Source organism: Sapajus apella, unplaced genomic scaffold (assembly GCF_009761245.1).
Source record: "Sapajus apella isolate SASKATOON/1434 unplaced genomic scaffold, GSC_monkey_1.0 scaffold4, whole genome shotgun sequence".
In the NCBI taxonomy this organism is placed as follows: domain Eukaryota; kingdom Metazoa; phylum Chordata; class Mammalia; order Primates; family Cebidae; genus Sapajus; species Sapajus apella.
The window spans coordinates 33,932,694-33,950,814 of NW_022436944.1; the positions used below are offsets into that span (position 1 = coordinate 33,932,694).

The 18,121-nt window shown below is 41.9% G+C and overlaps 1 protein-coding gene across 3 annotated transcripts in view; it reads right to left on the reverse strand.

Annotated features, from left to right (window-relative positions):
* Nucleotides 1–6,709: 6,709 nt before the first annotated feature.
* The window catches only part of ACP3 (acid phosphatase 3), a 52,766-nt gene continuing 41,354 nt past the window's right edge, over nt 6,710–18,121 (reverse strand). For 2 of the 3 annotated variants that reach the window (XM_032266594.1, XM_032266581.1), the window contains 2 exons: nt 17,730–17,899; nt 6,710–7,318 (listed from right to left, as the gene is read on the reverse strand). In XM_032266594.1, coding sequence (XP_032122485.1) covers nt 7,200–7,318; nt 17,730–17,899 — 289 coding nt within the window. In that variant the 3' untranslated portion in view covers nt 6,710–7,199. The remainder of the gene's footprint in view (nt 7,319–17,729; nt 17,900–18,121) is intronic. The other variant, XM_032266591.1, reaches the window with a different exon arrangement.

The window sequence follows — 18,121 nt, forward strand, 5'->3', positions numbered from 1 at the left end:
CTTTCTTCTCTACTTTCTCTCTTTCTCTTCCTGTGGTAAAGCCAATTTTGGAAAGCCTCAAATTTAAAATTTGGCCCTCTTTAAAGCAGGTTTTAGCAGGGCCTCTGCAGCCAGGTCCTGCAAGGACCAGACAACTGGATTTTAGGGTTTATTCTTAGTCCTAGTCAGAGGAACAGGGGGTAGGGGCCAAGGTAAGGCAGCGGTCTTTTTCCCCTGCCAACCACAACTGGCGAGAATAAGCACTATGGAGGTTTAGCGCTGCCCGGGCATAATCCTCCCCCTTATACATTTTTAATGGCCAATTGCTTCGGAAAGGTCGGGAAGTGACAAACAGGTGAACTAAGAGGTCTACCGGATGTGTGTTTTGGACCCACCACACCCAGTAGAGTGTGCAGAAGTGCTGCCAGTGAGTTTTTACTGGGGCGGTGACATCCTACCTCCCAACATCCAGGATAGTGCCAATATTCCTCTTTGTGATGCACCATCAGGTACTGCCCATAACAACATTGGACACTTTCCTGGCAGAATAGGCAGTTACCAATTTTCCATCCCAGCCTAAGAAAGAGCACCCGTAAACTCTGATCTAGGGTTTTGTTCCACACAAGCTCCAAAGAAACTACCTCCAAGGTGTTGAGGGCACAATGGCCTTCCCAACATGGAATCTAACCCAGCACGGGCAAAAGTACTCTTTTCCCGGTGGAGGTGGCTGGGAGAATTTACAGGCCACAATGATCAAAACAAGGAAGAGAATAAAGACAACTGGAGTTAAGACTATCTGCCACATGGCAAAGGAAGAAAGAGTGAGGCCTCAGTGATAGAAGAAGAAGATGAGAAAGAAAGAGAAAAGAATAATTTTTGCTGGGTTGTAATCAATAAAAGTACCCTGCATCCAGTGGTTCATCAACCACTGTAAGATACCTCCTACCTCAAGGGAAGATGGCCTGAACCAGTGTACGTCTGCTAGCAGGAGTCTAATAAAACTGACAAATTTACAGATGAGACAGGACCACATACAAGAGTGACGGACAAAGGGTGGGTGGCCCCCAGATGGGAGACCAGTCAGATGCCTGCCCGGCCACTTTCTCGGAAGAATTTTCAGGGGCATCTTGGCTAAGGTGTACCCATATAATCCCCGGGCCTGGTCACCTCAGGATGGAAGTCCAAGTAGGACAGCTCTGAGGTGAATCACCGTTATGCCCTACGACGCTCCAGTGGAACCGCGGGTGAAGGCCAACACAAGCCCCATAGCCTTTCAGCTGTGGGACTATATATATACACACTCACTCTCTCACTCACACAGAGGTTACAGAAAACAACCGAATGCTGCCACCCACTATGCCAGCTACCAGAAGGCGAACACTGGTACCCTCTATGCCAGCTACCAGAAGGCGAACGCTGGTACCCGCTATGCTAGCTACCAGAAGCCTAAAGCGACGTCTCAGTGAGGCTTGCCAGGTCAGAGTTGCCATGACTCGTCAGTCCTCCGACTCAGGCCCTTCCTTTGAACTAGTTCCCAGACCAGACTTACCTCCGGAGGTTTTTTTTTCAGGACCCTGAGGAATTTCAGGTGAATGTAGGCTGAGAGGTTGCTTATCCTCAATGGTGGCACTCCGGGGCCCTGGGAAAGAACAGGGGGCGCCTCCCCAGAGGCCCCCGAGGTAGGAGCGGCCACCCGGGCGAGACTCTGAGATGGCTTTTGTCTGATGATAACAAAAAGATAATATCTCGCTGGGGCCTCCAAATGTTGTACTGGATCGAGCGTAGAAAGTTAGCACCAAGACAAAAGTATGCCAGATTGCAGGGTTATTTATTATGCCGGCGACCACAGAGGACTCATGTCTCTCCAACCTGTGGCGTCAAAAGGAGGGTGCCAAGACTTTTTATACCCGAAAAACCACCTTGGCAGTGGGAGTGAGGAGTGGGGATGGGGATGAAAAGGTTTCGGACATTCCAAGGGCTAGGGGATTCTGTGATTCACCTCCTGGGCGGAGACGAAGGCGGGGGTCTCCAGACATTCCAAGGGCCAGGGGACTTTTGTCATTCTGTTTGTTACTTCAGTGGTTTACAGAAGTCAAGATAAGCATTTGTTTACACACAGATCTTAGTTATCCTGGGCTGCTTATTTTAGTTATTACCGGTAAGCAAAGGCTAGCAATTCTGGCACAATATCACACTACTAAGATAGATTTACAAATAAAAGCATTTCAGAAAAATCTTTCATCAGTTCAACACACAAGAAAATGGTAAGATATGGACACATAATAAAAATGATTTTATTTCTTTGCAATAATCTGAAAGTGGATTTTATGAATTATAACAAAGAACACATTCTCTTTGCTTCAAAAAGATTGTCATCTAATGATCAAAAGCAGAACTGTCCAGTATGGTAGCCACCAGCCGTATGCGGCTATTGAGACTTGAAATATGGCTAGTGCGCATTGAGATGTGCTGCAGGGTAAACTGCACAAGAGATTTTAAATACTTCATGTGAAAAAAACCATAAAATATCTCATTAACAATTTTTAATTACACATTGAAGTGATACTTTAGATGAATTGGGTTAAACCAATTTTATTATAATTAATTTAATCTTTATATTTTTACCTTTTAAAAATGTGGCTATTAGAAAATTTAGAATTACATTTGTGGCTTTTATTTGTCGTCTTTGTTCTAATTCTATTAGACAGCCCTGGTCTAAAACACCAAAATGCTGTACACATTCATTATTGCGCAAATGAAATTTCTGAAAAGAGAATTTTTAAAAGAGAAAATGGTAACATTCTGGCATCCATTTACCAAGAAATCTCCCTGGCAGTGGAGAAAGAATCAATACTAACATATTAGAACAAGATAGAAAGAAGTTGGGATAATAGGAAACATGACTGAATTCAGGGAGAAGAAATACTAGCTCTAAAATAAAAAAGATTTGTTAGTTAAATGACTTACAGTAAAATGTTTGCCTCTAATGCCTGCACTCTTCTAAAGGCACAAATTATTCTTTTTATGATCATATTTTCTTAATGTAGTGCCATTTTAGCTAGGGATATCCCACCTACAACTCTTAGTACTTTCCTGTATGTGCATTGCTGGCTTTTTTATGCTACGGAATGTCCCGCCATTGATGTGATAATTACTGCCTTCTCATCCTATTCAAAGCCTCTATAGTGTTTCAGATGAGAAATACATTTCGAGGCAGAGGTGACCTCAGCTCTAGTGATTGTCTTTCAAGCTGCATTTATTATCAGGGCAACTGGACTGATCATCCCTGACCCATCTGAAAAAGTTACTTTTATCATCAGAAAGAATTTACATTCTCTCTTACTGAAGTGATTTGATTAACTTATTTCCTGAGAAACATTATAGTACATTCATGCTTTCTGCTTTATCACTATAGAGCATTTGTCAGTTGTGATATTTTATTTTGCATTGAGGTATGAAAAACAATTTCAGTGTTTATCAACAAAGTAGCTCTGTGGAAGGTAGAAAAAACAAACCAAATTGGGAGTAAGAGCTTTCTTTACAATAATCAAAAGAGATGACAGAAGGAAGAGAAATGAGGATGTTAAAATATCTCTCAGAACCGGCCAGGCATGGTGGCTCACACCTGTAATCCCAGCACTTTGGGAGGCCAAGGCAGGCAGATCACCTGAGGTTGGGAGATCGAGACCAGCCTGACCAACATGGAGAAACCCCATCTCTACTAAAAAAAATACAAAATTAGCCAGGTGTTGTGGTGCATGCTTGTAATTCCAGCTACTCGGTAGGCTGGGGAAGGAGAATCGCTTGAACCCAGAAGACGGAGGTTGCAGTGAGCCGAGATTGCACCATTGTACTCCCCTGGGCAACAAGAGCAAAATTCGTATCAGAAAAAAAAAAAAAGCCCTCAGAACTAACAAAAAGTAGAGGTTCTTTAAGCCACTGGCAGTCTTACAGGACCCCACCACTTACCAGGGGTTTCTGTACTATAGTCCCTTCTGTGATTGCCAGAAATATATACAGGAAAGGGATCCCAATCAAGACCCCAAGAGAGGTTTCTTGGATCTCACACAAGAAAGAGTTCAGGGCAAGTCTGCAGTGCAAGTAAAAGCAAGTTTATAAAGAAAGTAAAGAAGTGAAAGTACAGCTACTCCATAGACAGCGTAGGATGTTCCCATAAGTAAGAGGAGGAATGCGAACACCCTAGGCACAATGCTTGTATATATAGGGAGATGTGCTCTGCTACAAGGGTTTATGATAAAAGAATTAATTTTCCAATTACTATATTTTGCAAGAATTAATATTATCTTTAAAGCAAAATTATAAATGCCTTTGTTCTCCAGATACCAGGATTTCTGGACACTCCCAAGTCTCAGTTTGTTTAGTAAACATTATTAATTTGCTCCTTTAACTGTAAACATCTAGAGGCTAGGAAAACCTAACTTTCTGGGAATGCAGCCCAGCAAATCCCAGTCTCATTTGCTTAGCCCTCACTCAAAATGTCTCTGACAGCAGTATTAAAAGATGATATGGGCCAGGTGAAGTGGCTCACACCTGTAATCCCAACACTTTGGGAGGCTGAGGCGGGCAGATCACCTGAGGCCAGGAGTTCGAGACCAGCCTGTCCAATATGGTGAAACCTTGTCTTACTAAAAATGCAAAAATTAGCTGGGTGTGGTGGCAGGGACCTGTGATCCCAGCTACTCCAGAGGCTGAGGCAGGAGAATTGCTTGAACCCAGGAGGCAGAGGTTGCAGTGAGCCGAGATAATGCCACTGCACTCTAGCCTGAGCAACAGAGCAAAACTCTCTCTCAAGTAAATAAATAAATAAAATAAAAATAAAAAATAAAGATACGGAAAAAGTGTTATGAAAGCTCTTACTTTTACATTCTACCAACCCTGTATAAGGTCAGTGTTGGAGCCAAGCAATTAATAATCACAATTGGGATGGATAATTTGGCATCTAGGTCAGTAATTAGCAAATAGTGGTTTCCTCATCCATGTTTGTTGAATTAGCATAAAATATTGTGGCTTATGTACTGATATGGCTAGCTACTTTATCAAGGCAGTAATTTGTCCTTTATTCTTGCTGCTGTAGATATCTTTTCCCCTTCCCAAGCTAAGAAGGTAGCCACATCTTGTGTTTTTTGTTTTTACCTAGGAGGTTTTTGTGTTGCATCAGGAAGCAGACATTGCCAAGCAAGAGAAGATGACTCCTTCTTAGTCTTTTGCTTGCAATAACGTTGGCTCAGTGAGAGTATGCAGAAAGTAAGTGCTTGAAACTTCTACCTTAACAGGTAGAAGCTGTGAGACCCAAGGGGAGAGGAAGATTCTTGAGACTAACAGATGGACTCGGGTTCTGGGAGGCAGTGGTGGGTGATTCTGTGTTGGGCAAAAGTATCACCCCAGGATTGCACAGTCTCAGGCTGATGGACTGCAAGAATATCGTCCTGGGAGCAGTGGCACAGATATCCCCTGCCTACCTTCAAAAGACCATGTGGGCAGGGATGGTGAACTTAACAGAGACCAGCATGGACAGAGGTCTAGAGGACCCTTTTGTGACTCTTGACGCCTCCCACCAGCTACACTCTGGGACCTTTAGTTGAACCTGAGGAGGTAGAGAATGCTACTGAGGAGTGAGATTGAATGTCCCACCAACTGGATGGCTGGGGGTTCAGGGCAGATTAAAATTGTTTAGTGTAAATTTTTAACTTGCTACAATAGTACTGTCCTTGACAGTGCTTGCTTGGTCAATGACTCATCTAGAGCATGCAATGAAAAATTATTCACAGTATGTGAGAGCTAGCTGTGACTTCTATGTTCATCTAATCCAGATTCTTCATTTTTAGGTTAGGAGACCAAGGTAAAAGATATAAAAAAAAATCTAGGCCAGGTGTGATGGCTCATGCCTGTAATCTTGGTGTTTTGGAAGACCAAGGTAGGAAGTTTGCTTGAGGCTAGGAGTTTAAGACCAGCCTGGGCAACATAGCGAGATCCTGTCTCTACAAAAAATTTTTTAAAATTAGCTGGATAGGGTGGTGTGCACCTGTAGTCCTAGCTACTTGGGAGGCTAAGGTGGGAGGATTGCTTGAGCCCAGGAGTTAGAGGTTGCAGTGAGCTATGATCATGCCACTACACTCAAGCTTGGGTGACTCAAGACTGTGTCTCTGGAAAAAAAAAAAAAGATATAAAAAATAAAACTTGTTCTAAATCATGAGCCCAAATCCAGTGCAGGGCTGAGACAGTGGGTTGTCAACCTTCATCCACTTTTCTTTCTACCTCACTACTTGTAAATTTCAGTCTACTTTTTTTCTACTCCACTACCTGTAAAATTGAGACATATTTTTGGAAATTAGAATACATTATCATTTCATTAGGGCTCTGAATAGCCCTTATCAAAGTAATGGAAACTTTGAAAATATCCAGATCTGATAGTGGAGGTAAAAAAAGAACCATAACTATGTGGATTTTCCAGTTACTCCACACTATAGAAATTGTGAGCAGATGACCTAAGTCATATATAAAGTAGGTGATATTACAGTTTCTGAGAATTAAATACCTCTTCTGAAGGCATTTTAAATATGGATATGTGTATGTATATGTGTTAATATACAGACACACATACAGAAATCTTTCTGCTATCAAACACTGGGTAGAAATTTCTTTTCAGGGATGTGTGTGTGTGTTTGTATGTGTGTGTATATGCATGTGTGTGTGTGTGTATTAAACCAACTTAATAGCCAAATCAAAAGTTTATTTGTAATTTATGATTGGGTCTTCTTTCACAAGAATCACCCTGTATAATACTACTTCTAGTCTAACTTCCCCCAATATCCAGTGTTATTCTAATGTATGTCTTTGTCCACCTTCTTAGCCTTTGCCCTTTGCAGGTAAAAGGCTGATTGGAATTTGGCTTCTTATTTCTCTCTGGACAACTGTGCCAGAGAATACAACCATCCTATCATAAAAGCCTCTTTCTAGTTGAATGAGCAGCCTGCACTACCTCTCCATGATAAGAAGACCTAGGTAACCTGAGTGTTGTTCATCTGTCAGTGCAGCAGCTGTCTGTGGGTCACTGTGAGCTCAGACCCTGCTCTAGGCAGATTCAAGAGGCAGGATGTCAGGAGGGCAATGCCCACATGACAAAAGCCTGTCCTTTAGATGTGGCACCACTAAGAGATGCTGTGTCAGAGGAGATTGGCCTGGCTTGTCCAGCCGTCTGTTCAGATGTTCCCATAGGAGTCTCTCTGCCAGCAGAGTCCACGGCGAATGTGGATAACCAGCAGTACCATTAGGACAGCAGATATCAGGCAAAAGGCAACAGCAAAGATGAACTTTAGAACTGTGGGAAAATAGGAAAAGTATTAATGTAAAGTTAATGCATTAGTTAAATATGAGGATCACATGAGTGTTGCTTTCCACCTTAATTGCAAATTTCAGAAGCATTTCTGAAAAGGCCTTGAAATCAGCATTGTGTGTATGGTAAAAAGAACACAGGACTAGGAGTCAGGAGATGAACTAGGTTCCAGTTCCAGCATGACTTTTGACCCTGGGATTTAGCTCCCCACTGAAAAGGAAGGGTAATTGACTGAAGTATTTCTAAGTCCTCTTATAGCACTAACTTTATGCATTTTTCTATAGTTAAATTACCAATTGCTCATGTTCTCAGGGTCAAAGGAAATTCTGAATGCTCAACTGCAATCCGTTGGATCTAAAAGAAATGAAATCTTCTGATTTTTAAATTTGATTTTTAGGTAAATATTTGTTAGGAGGAGATCTTGAGCACATTTTGACTATGACAAACATTTTTATCATAACTGTGTGCTATTGCTAATATGTAACTTTATTTACACATATTCCTTTAATAGCTGATGAGTAAAAGCAGATATTTGGGGCCAATTTTTAATAAGATGCTAATTCATTATTTCAACTGGAAAGTTACTCGCCTACACACGCACCCTAGTCCACTCTAATATACACATCATAAATGCCAGTTTATACCATCTCTAAATGTATATCTCTTCAATGTAAAAATATAAGGTTTCTTATTGGCTTAGGCATTGGGAGAGCAAACATCTCTCTGATCCCATCAGCCCTTTCTATAGAAACGTAGTGCACCATAGAACACAGGTGAAAATCATGGATTTCACCTGACATTATCGCTGTGAAATGAAAATAAGCAGAGCAATTAGATAATCTGGTTAAGGTTAATCAGATAATTGTATTGGGGTTGGGATCTTATCAGTCCCATGATTTTAAAAACCATCTATTCAGTGATTACTTCCAAATATAGATCTCCAGCTCTGACATCTATCTTAAGTGCAAGACTCTTATATCCAATTCTATGCTTGATATGTTTCTTTAGATATCTAATAGGCTTTTCAATCTCAAGTCCAAAACTGAACTCCTGATCTTCCCATCCTCCTCCCTCACACCAAATGTGCTCTTCCCAGAGCCTTCCCTCATTTCAGTTGATGGAAACTCCCTTTAGGATAAAACTCTTAGAGTCTTCTTTAAGTCGTTTATTTTTCTCACACCTTACACTATCAGGGAATCCTACTGGTCCTACCAAAAAATACATCCCAACACTGACTTTTTTTCTTCTCTGTCACCACTCTGCTTTGAACCATCATCATCTTTTGCTGGGATCACTACATTGGCCTCCTAACTTGTTCCCTTCTTTCTAACCTTTCTCTTTTTTTTTTTGACAAAGTCTCACTCTGTCACTCAGGCTGGAGTGCAGTGGCACAATCATGGCTCATGCAGCCTTGATCACCCAGGCTCAAGTGATCCTCCCACCTTACCCTCCCAAGTAACTGCGACTATAGGCATGCACCACCATGCCTGGCTAATTTCTGTATTATTTGTAGAGATGGGGTTTTGTCATGTTGCCCAGGCTGGTCTCGAACTCCTGAGTTCAAGTCATCCGTCTGCCTCGGCCTCCTAAAGTGCTAGGATTTTAGGCGTGAGCTACCACACCTGGCTACAATCCTTTTTTTTCTACCTTCCAGGTTCAAGGGATTCTCCTGCCTCAGCCTCCTAAGTAGCTGCACCACAATGTCTGGCTAATTGTTTTTTGTATTTTTAGTAGAGATGGGGTTTCATTATGTTGGCCAGGCTGGTCATGAACTCCTGACCTCAGGTGATCTGTCCACCACCACCTCTACCTGCCAAAGTGAAAAGCAGAAAAGCATGTTCCATAGGACTGCTATGACAACACAGCCCATAAAAATAACTAAAAATAAATTTCTAAATACAGAGAGTCAGCCATGAAAATCGATTTTTAAGAATCACTAGTATCTGCCTTCCTCATTTCCATTGAGTCCTTTCTTTATTTCTTCAATTTCATTTAGTTTCCTTAAACTTATATTAAATCCATCTGCAGTTCTTTTTTTTTGAGACGGAGTTTCTCTCTTGTTACCCAGGTTGGAGTGCAATGGCACGATCTCGGCTCACCGCAACCTCCGCCTCCTGGGTTCAGGCAATTTTCCTGCCTCAGCCTCCTGAGTAGCTGGGATTACAGGCATGCGCCACCATGCCCAGCTAATGTTTTGTATTTTTAGTAGAGACGGGGTTTCACCATATTGACCAGGATGGTCTCGATCTCTTGACCTTGTGATCCACCCGCCTCGGCCTCCCAAAGTGCTGGGATTATAGGCGTGAGCCACCGCGCCCGGCCCATCTGCAGTTCTAATGACATATGTCTCAGGGCATAACTTTAAATCACCTTATCATGATGCTATGAAGCATCCTGGTATGGTGATAAAATGCTGGACTCTGAGTTGTGAGTCTATAAGCTCTAAGTCATTAAAGCTAAGACATGTGGTGAGCACACATGTACCAGGTAAGCTGTACTGGGTGCTGAGGTTCATAATATCTGCCCAACGTCTAGCAGGAGAACCAGATAGATAATTATAAGATAATTCGATAACTACTAAAATGTAGGTGCAAAAGAAATGCTATTGGAACAAAGAGAGTGTATTTTATTTGAAAGAGAAAGAGTTTGGAAAGTCTTCTGAGAATTGAGCTGGCCTGCAAGGTGAGTAAGACTTTGCCATGAGACAGAAAGAGTTTTTAAAGGGCATGTTTGGGACATAATGAGAAGTTACACATGACTAGAGCACAGGCTTCAGGGAGGTGAAATCGAATGTGTAAATGGGGGCCCAGTTTTTTTTGTTTTATTTTTTGAGATAGGGTGTCACTCTGTTGCTCAGGCTAGAAGTGCAGTGGTGCAATCACTGCCCACTGCAGCCATGACCTCCTGAGCCCAGGTGATCCTCCCACCTCAGTTTCCAGGGGTAGCTGGGAGCACAGGAATGCGCCACCATGCTTGGCTAATTTTGTTTGTATTTTTTGTAGACATGGAGCCTCACTATGTTACCCAGGCTGGTCCCGAACTCTAGGCTCAAGTGATCCTCCCATCTTGGCCTCTGAAGATGCCGGGATTATAGGCATGAGCCACTGTACCTGGCCAGGGTCCAGTTTTTAGAGTGCTTGGTTTGACATGGGGCAAATGGAAGTCATCAGCAATTATTACATACGGAAGTGATACAGCCCACTCTGTTTAAACAAAACAAAAAACTATGGAAAAGTTAGGATAGTGGAGATACATTAGGCCTGATAGAGAGCTATTGAAAATACCTTTGGGCCGGGCGCGGTGGCTCAAGCCTGTAATCCCAGCACTTTGAGAGGCCGAGGCGGGTGGATCACGAGGTCAAGAGATCGAGACCATCCTGGTCAACATGGTGAAACCCTGTCTCTACTAAAAATACAAAAAATTAGCTGGGCATGGTGGTGTGTGCCTGTAATCCCAGCTACTCAGGAGGCTGAGGCAGGAGAATTGCCTGAACCCAGGAGGCGGAGGTTGCGGTGAGCCGAGATCGCGCCATTGCACTCCAGCCTGGGTAACATGAGTGAAACTCCGTCTCAAAAAAAAAAAAAAAAAAAGAAAATACCTTTGATAAGACATCAGGGACTTAGAACTGGAATTGTGGCCCTGGAAATGCAGAGGAGGGAATTCAGGAGATGCTCCTGCAGTGGAATTAACAGGCTTTAGTAACAGACTGCATATACTGGTGAGGGAGGAGCTGTGGCGAAGGCAATCTCATGGCTTTTTGAGACTCAGGAGAGTGCACGTGCTTTCTCTCCCAGTGATACTTATTTATTTATTTATTTTTAAATGATATGCTCCTTTGTACTATGAAATATTTCAGGAGTTTGGCAGAGCAGTGTCCTAAACACTGAGAAAAGAGACCATGATCAATTTTATCTTACCACAAAGAGATCTAGTACAGGTAATGACTGAAAAGAATCTTCTTAAGACAAAAAGCCAATTACAGCACCTGTTCTCTGCCTAAAACCTTTCCGTGATCATAACTGCTCAGCTTGACCTATGGAGCACTTAATGCTCGCCTCTGTGGCCTCTGCTCTCCTCACATTCACTAAACTTTTTCCAGTTCCTAAAGTGCTCTATGCTACCTTTAGCCTCTTGGCCTTTATACATTCTCCCCTTTTGTCTGTAACATCCTCCTCTCTCCTCACCTTCATTCACCTGCTTAGTACCTTTTCTCCTTCAAGTTCCAGTTTGAACATCACTCTTCCAAGAAGCCTTCTCTGACCCATTAGGCTAATTACCTCTGCTGTGTTTTCTCCTGTATGCCCTTCATCGTAGAATTTGCTGTACTTTGCTCTTAAGGCTGATTTAATTATTTATCTCCTTGTCCACCCCTCCTTCCCCGACAAGGTCCGCAAGCCACATGGGGACAGTCTTCTCATCTGCTGCTATTTACTCGGCAAGCTTAATGCTTGATACTTAGGAAATATTGAGTACATAATAGGTCCTCAGTAAATCTATTGCTTATTAAATATTCAGATATCTTGACCCACCAACCCTATTTTTGGAAATTGGTCTAAGAAAATACTATGTAAGACACTGTGGAATGAAAGTGCGTATGATGGTAGAAACAGGGTGCTGGACAGTGTTAGGCTTGAATCCTGACCCTATTATTTGTGGCTTGAATCCTGACCCTATTAGTCTGAGGTTCAGTTTTCTTCTCTGTAAATTGGGGGTGTTAATAGCTGCTTCACAAGGAAAGAAAGGCCACTGAATTAGATACTGATGGGTTTTGAAAGAGAAGTTTCCAAAAAAAAAAAAAAAAACAAAACAGATGACAGAAGGGTAGACATATTTTACAGAATAATTAAGGCATAAGAAGGATGTGAGAAAATAGTACAAGAACATATAAATCATTAGTTCAAGAAAATTGAGATTGAGGAGAGTGAGGTGAAATAAGCCCTTGAGGGTGTTTTGATGAGAGGATATTTGGGCATTTTCATAGCAGAAGGGAAGGAGCCAGTGCAGAGGAAGAGAGTGAAGTTAGCCAAGAGATTCACCGAGCTCCTGAGGAGACTGTGGAGATGGGCTCACACACACAGTGAGGTCAGCCCACGTTGGGGGAATGTGGTTTCCTGAGGGACAGCAGCAAAGGAAGGTTTGAGCTACTGAGATCTTTTTGAGATTGTGAGAGTAGAACTTAAAGGAGTTATCAATGGATTATCTTGCTTATAAGAATAAAAAAACAAAATGGAATAAGACATTTGGGGAAAACAGGCCTTCCTGCAGACAGTAGGAAAAGTAGGGGTGAATATATTTACCACGAAACGTTGAGAGACCCAGTGAGGGTGGAATGAAATGTCAACATTCATCATTTGAAATGGTGACAATAGGCTTGGATTTTTGTTTGCTTCAGCTTTACTCACAGATCAGAATTGAAAAACCATGTGACTGACTTGATAGAGGCTTAGATATGGGTGTGGTGGTCAGTGTATGGGATAGGTCAGCATTATGGCTGTCAGAATTGCCTAGATTTAGGGCAGGAGTGGAGTGAGGAGCAAATCGGAACATACCAGAGCAAGCTGCCAATGTCTTTAGCAAATGATGAGATATATCCTGAGAAACTGAAGATAATGGCAATAAGACTGAGGAAACAGGTGTTATAATCAGATGGCCTCATCTCTGAGAGAGGAGTGGTGCTGGATGGGACATCATTGAACAAGGGCTTTTAATAGCAATGGAGGAACATGAGAATGCCAAAGCAACTATGCTGAAAACAGAGGTCAAGTAATACAGACATGTTGGCACATTTGTATGTGTATATGGCCAGTGATTGGGTCTCTGTATACTTTTGAGGCTCATTCATAGCTTCTCTCTCTTAGTTATAAGTCAGTGGAATTTCAGGCTTCTGACATCTGAGCCCAGCCACAGGGAAGTCAGGCTAAGTATCCAGGGCTGAACATGTATTCAGTTAGCAAATATTGATTGAAGGCACAAGGTTTTAGGCATTGTCTACTGGCTGAAGACTTAAAGAAGAAAAATGTATGGATCCTGCCTTTAAGAAACTCAAGGTTGAATCTTGGGGATACGTATTTGTACTGTAGATTCTCAGCTTTACAAGGATAATGAGAGAAAACTGGAACTTCCCACTGTTAAGTCTCCTTCTTGTGAAACAATTAAGAGTTGGCCATGGAGATAGGGAGTGGGAGAGCACTAGTGAAGAAAGTCTGAATGTGTTAGTAAAATTTTGGAATTAAAGAAGCAGTTTGACAAATTTTGTTATTTTCAAATAACATGCTATGGCCTTAGACTTATACATTTTCCAGCAAAGATTCTGGTGAATTTAATTGATGTGATGTGGAATCTGGCTAAGTGAGCCTATTAGCACTAGCTAAAAACACTCCTTACAGTTATGGGTAGAATTTCATGTGGAACTCCCTACTCTAAGGAGTAGGGTTGTGAAGTATCTTGTATATACAGGACATATCCTATATTTAATGATTTTGTCCTGCTTCCTGTATTGCCTTTTTCAGAATATCCTAAGTGTCCTGTATTCTGTTTTTTGTTTTTTCAATGAATTACAGAAATTCGGCAGTTAGAGCCATTTGTCAAATTTATCTAGGCATCCTGTACTTTTATTTGCTAGATTTGGTGGCCCAACTAATGAGCCACCCAAACCCTACAATCTTCCATGTTTCAGCCTTCTCTGTAGTATCTCTCTTATAAGGTGAGTGGCTATCCAGCCTAACAGGCACTCTTACCTCAGGAATTTCCCAACACTGAGTGACAATCTGTTTCCCTGAAATTTTTACCTGTGGCTCCTGACATCCCTCTTTAAGATCATACTGAATAAATGTAATCCTTTATTTTACAGAAGTTCAGATATTGAACTTACTGCATTAGAGGCCACCTCATGTCATAGATTTTTAATAAGCTTTCAATGAGCCAAACCAGTCATGTGCTGGTAAGATTTGTACCATTTAATTTCTTTGGTGAAAATACTTCTGCCGCATTGGAGATGCCCAAGTGAAGTTGCTGAACTGAGAGCTGGGAACTGATATGCACATTGCACTCTTGAGATCTGGATGAGTGGACTGCAGCTTATCAACCCTTTCGTGTTTCTTTTTATTAAAATTTTTGCTGCTTAATCGTGTTTCACTCTACCTGAATATTAAGTTGTTACTTGCGTTTTGAGGGAAAGAATTCTACATATATACCAAAGGTAGATTTGACAAGAGGAGGTAAGAGACTATGGAGAATGAAGGAGAAAGTAGGGTAAAAAATAACTCCTAACTTACCAGGTATTGCTGTTCAACAGGCTAAGCAAGAATAGCTTAAGGGAGAAAAGGTAGCAAATTTATATATTAATTGGGCAAATATTTATTGAGTGCCAGTCCATCCCTGGCACAGACACTTCTAGGTATTGAGGACAGATAGAGCAGGGAACACATCAGATAAAATCCTTGCGGAGCTGATATTTTCTCTTTTTAGAAATGGCCCCTTGAATAACTCTCTGTGGGACTCTCTTTGGAGTCTGAACTTCCTGATGAGTAATCTCTTCTTCTTTCCAGCTTCAAGCCATAGGACATTTGATAAATGCCTTTCTAGTACCTTGGACCACACCATTAAAGCCCTCCATCCAAACTGATTTTTTTTTCTTGAGACAAAGTCTCACTCTGTTGCCCAGGGTGGAATGCGGTGGTGCTATCTCAGCTCACTGCAACCTACGCCTCCTGAGTTCAAGCAATTCTCCTGCTTCAGCCTCCCAAGTATCTGGGATTACAAGCATGCACCACCACACCCAGCTAATTTTTGTATTTTTAGTATAGATGGGGTTTTGACATGATGACCAGGCTGGCCTTGAACCCCTGATCTCAGGTGATCTTCCTGTTTCAGTCTCCCAAAGTGTTAAGATTACAGGTGTCATAATCAGATGGCCTCATCTTTGAGGGAGGAGCGGTGCTGGATGGGACATCACTGAACAAGGGCTCTTAATAGCAATGGCAGAACATGAGAATGCCAAAGCAGCTGTGCTGAAAACAGAGGTCAAGGGCTCTTGACCACCGTGCCTGGCCTCAAACTGATTTTACATGGTGCAGTTTCTACCTTCTGCAGAAAGCCTTCCCTGAACCTACCTTACTTCCCCACTTCAAATCTGGGTAACTCTTGTTCCCACAGCAACCTGTGTAGTCATAAGACATAGCCCTGGTTTTTCCGTGTTATACAGTATGTATCTCTTTACTTTCCTAGCATATTGTGTACTTCCTGAGGGTGTTTCCTCAGCAAATTCCATCTTAAATAGATGAGGCAGAGCCATCCACAGCTTTTCCTTTACCTGAAGTGGAAAAGTCCAAACTATATTTTCAATGTAAAATGTTCATTTAAGCCAGTCAAATTATTTTACTTTATATTAAAACAAAAACCCCAACACAAAGGGAGCTCCTGAAATCTGCCTAGAGGAATTTTATTCTAATTAAACACACACACATATGTTTTTCAAAGTTCATTATAAAGGCAATGCTTTTGAACTTCCTAATAATGACTTTATTCCCTGTTTTACATTTGGCTCACTGCTAGAAGACAGTTACAAGGATAGACAATGGATCCAAGGACAAGCATTTACTTGGGAGGGAAATAACACAAAGAAGTATATCAATTGATGTCTTTGTCAGTCATTCTGTGACCAATCAGGAGCAGGGACAGCTTTGCTCTAGATTCTGGCATCCAGTAAAAACCGTCTCTAGAAACCATCTCACCTTTATCCATAATGGTAATAGAGCACGGTGTTCTCTAGACGTGTAGATCTGCCACATGGCAAAGCTATAAGACTCTTAAGAATGCCATTTGAACATGATTTTTTTCTTGCAAAGTGAGCAGTTTCAGCAGGACCTGTAAGTTTGCTTCAGTTTTCTGAAGATACCAGCATTAAAGACTTACACATTCCTTTTGTCCTCCTAACAGATTTCATAACCACACTCTCAACATTCCAATAAGTTTTGAACTTGGAGGCACTTAGCACATAATTACATTTTTAATTTTGTTTCAGTCTGATATGTAACACTTGCTTCCTTCCTTTTTGGTAGAGACAGGGTCTCACTATGTTGACCAGGCTGGTCTTCAACACACTAGGCCTAAAGTGATCATGCTGCCTGAGCCTTCCAAAGTGCAGGGATTACAGGTGTGAGCCACTGTGCCTGGCCTATACTTCCTTTCTTACATCAACTTTATTTTTATTTGTTTATTTATTATTTTTTTGAGACAGGGTCTCACTCTATTGCCCAGGCTGGAGTGCAGTGGTACACTCTTGGTTCACTGTAGCCTCCACCTCTGGGGCTCAAGTGATCTTCCTGCCCACCAAACAGTGGGACTACAGGCACACACCATGTCCATCTAATTTTTTATATTTTATGTAGATACAAGATTTCACCATGTTGCCCGGGCCGATCTTGACCTCCTGAGCTTGAGTCATCTGCCTGCCTTGGTCTCCCGAAATGCTGGGATTATAGGCGTGAGCCACTGTGCCTGTCCTTAAGTCAACTTTAAAGTCTACATCTCTTATCACTGGAGCTTCTAGAAAACTCCATCATGTGGTGCTCTCTTCCCTGATGTGTTGTGACCAAATATCTTGTTCTCATCAGATGACATATTTGCTATGATGTATATACTTCAAGAGCTACTATATGTATTACATGCATCAAATCTTTCTGTGAAGTTTGATTTTTGTTTCTTTAAAAGGAACATAAATGTTCCAGGACCAAGGGACACAAAAGGGTTTTTCATTTTTAGTTCTGTAGCCTTGTATATTTTAACAGAACTATAAAAACAGATAGTAGCAGTTTTCCAGTGAAGAAAACTTTCCAGATATCTCCACTGTATCTCCTTTCTTTGCCTCTCCTTGAGAGAAGGCTGGAACTGATGGGTAAATTTGCTCATTAGCCTATTCACATCTTTCCTTCCTTGCTCCCACCCTAGATTGTGGGTTTTTTAAAAATCTGTTCCACTTCAGACATTTAAAGAACAGCCTCACCTAATCCTGCTCAAGCAAAATCTCAAGAGTCCTTAAATAAAAGTGGTCCTGTGTGGCCAGTCATATAGTTCATGACCACTCCATGAACTTTGACCTAAGTTTTATCTCTCATTATATTTTGGCACTGATACCCCTTTACATTAACACTGAACAACAACAACAACAAATACTGAGCTAAGTATTATGGCAAGTGGGGGCAGGGCCAGGTGAAGAGGTAGGAATTGCCTGAAGTTGGGGGTCCGTAAAACATACAATTATCACCCAAAGCCCATTTTCCCCAAAGCTGGGGGTAATGGCCAAAGTACATTCTCAAAGCATGATCTGCCCTGAGAAAGGGCAGCTACTCTTTCTGCAGAGATCTCTGTGCACACTAATCTGTACTGTCCTCAGTACCTTGATGGCTGCTTGTGATCATACACTCTGTGGACCAGTCTTGAGGGATCACAGGGGCAACCAGCTCAGCAAACCTCTCCAGAGGACAGCTGGGGCTGCAACCAGGTAGGATTAGGGGATATGGCTCGTGCTGCGTCTCATTCCGATAGTACATCTCCACAAAGTACTCCCTGGCAGAGAAAGGTAGAGGAGAAAGCTCTGTTAGTTCTGTGTTGAACTGCCACTGAATTTCTTTCCACCTGGACTATTACGTGCTGGTTGAGGGACTAATGGAAAAACTTATGGGAACTAGGAGATTTTAGTCAATTTACGTGTGTAAATGGGGAGACTGGGGCAGGCAGGACAGATTTGCAGGGGGGAACAGGAGGGCTGGTTTGTTAGGGATAGGGACA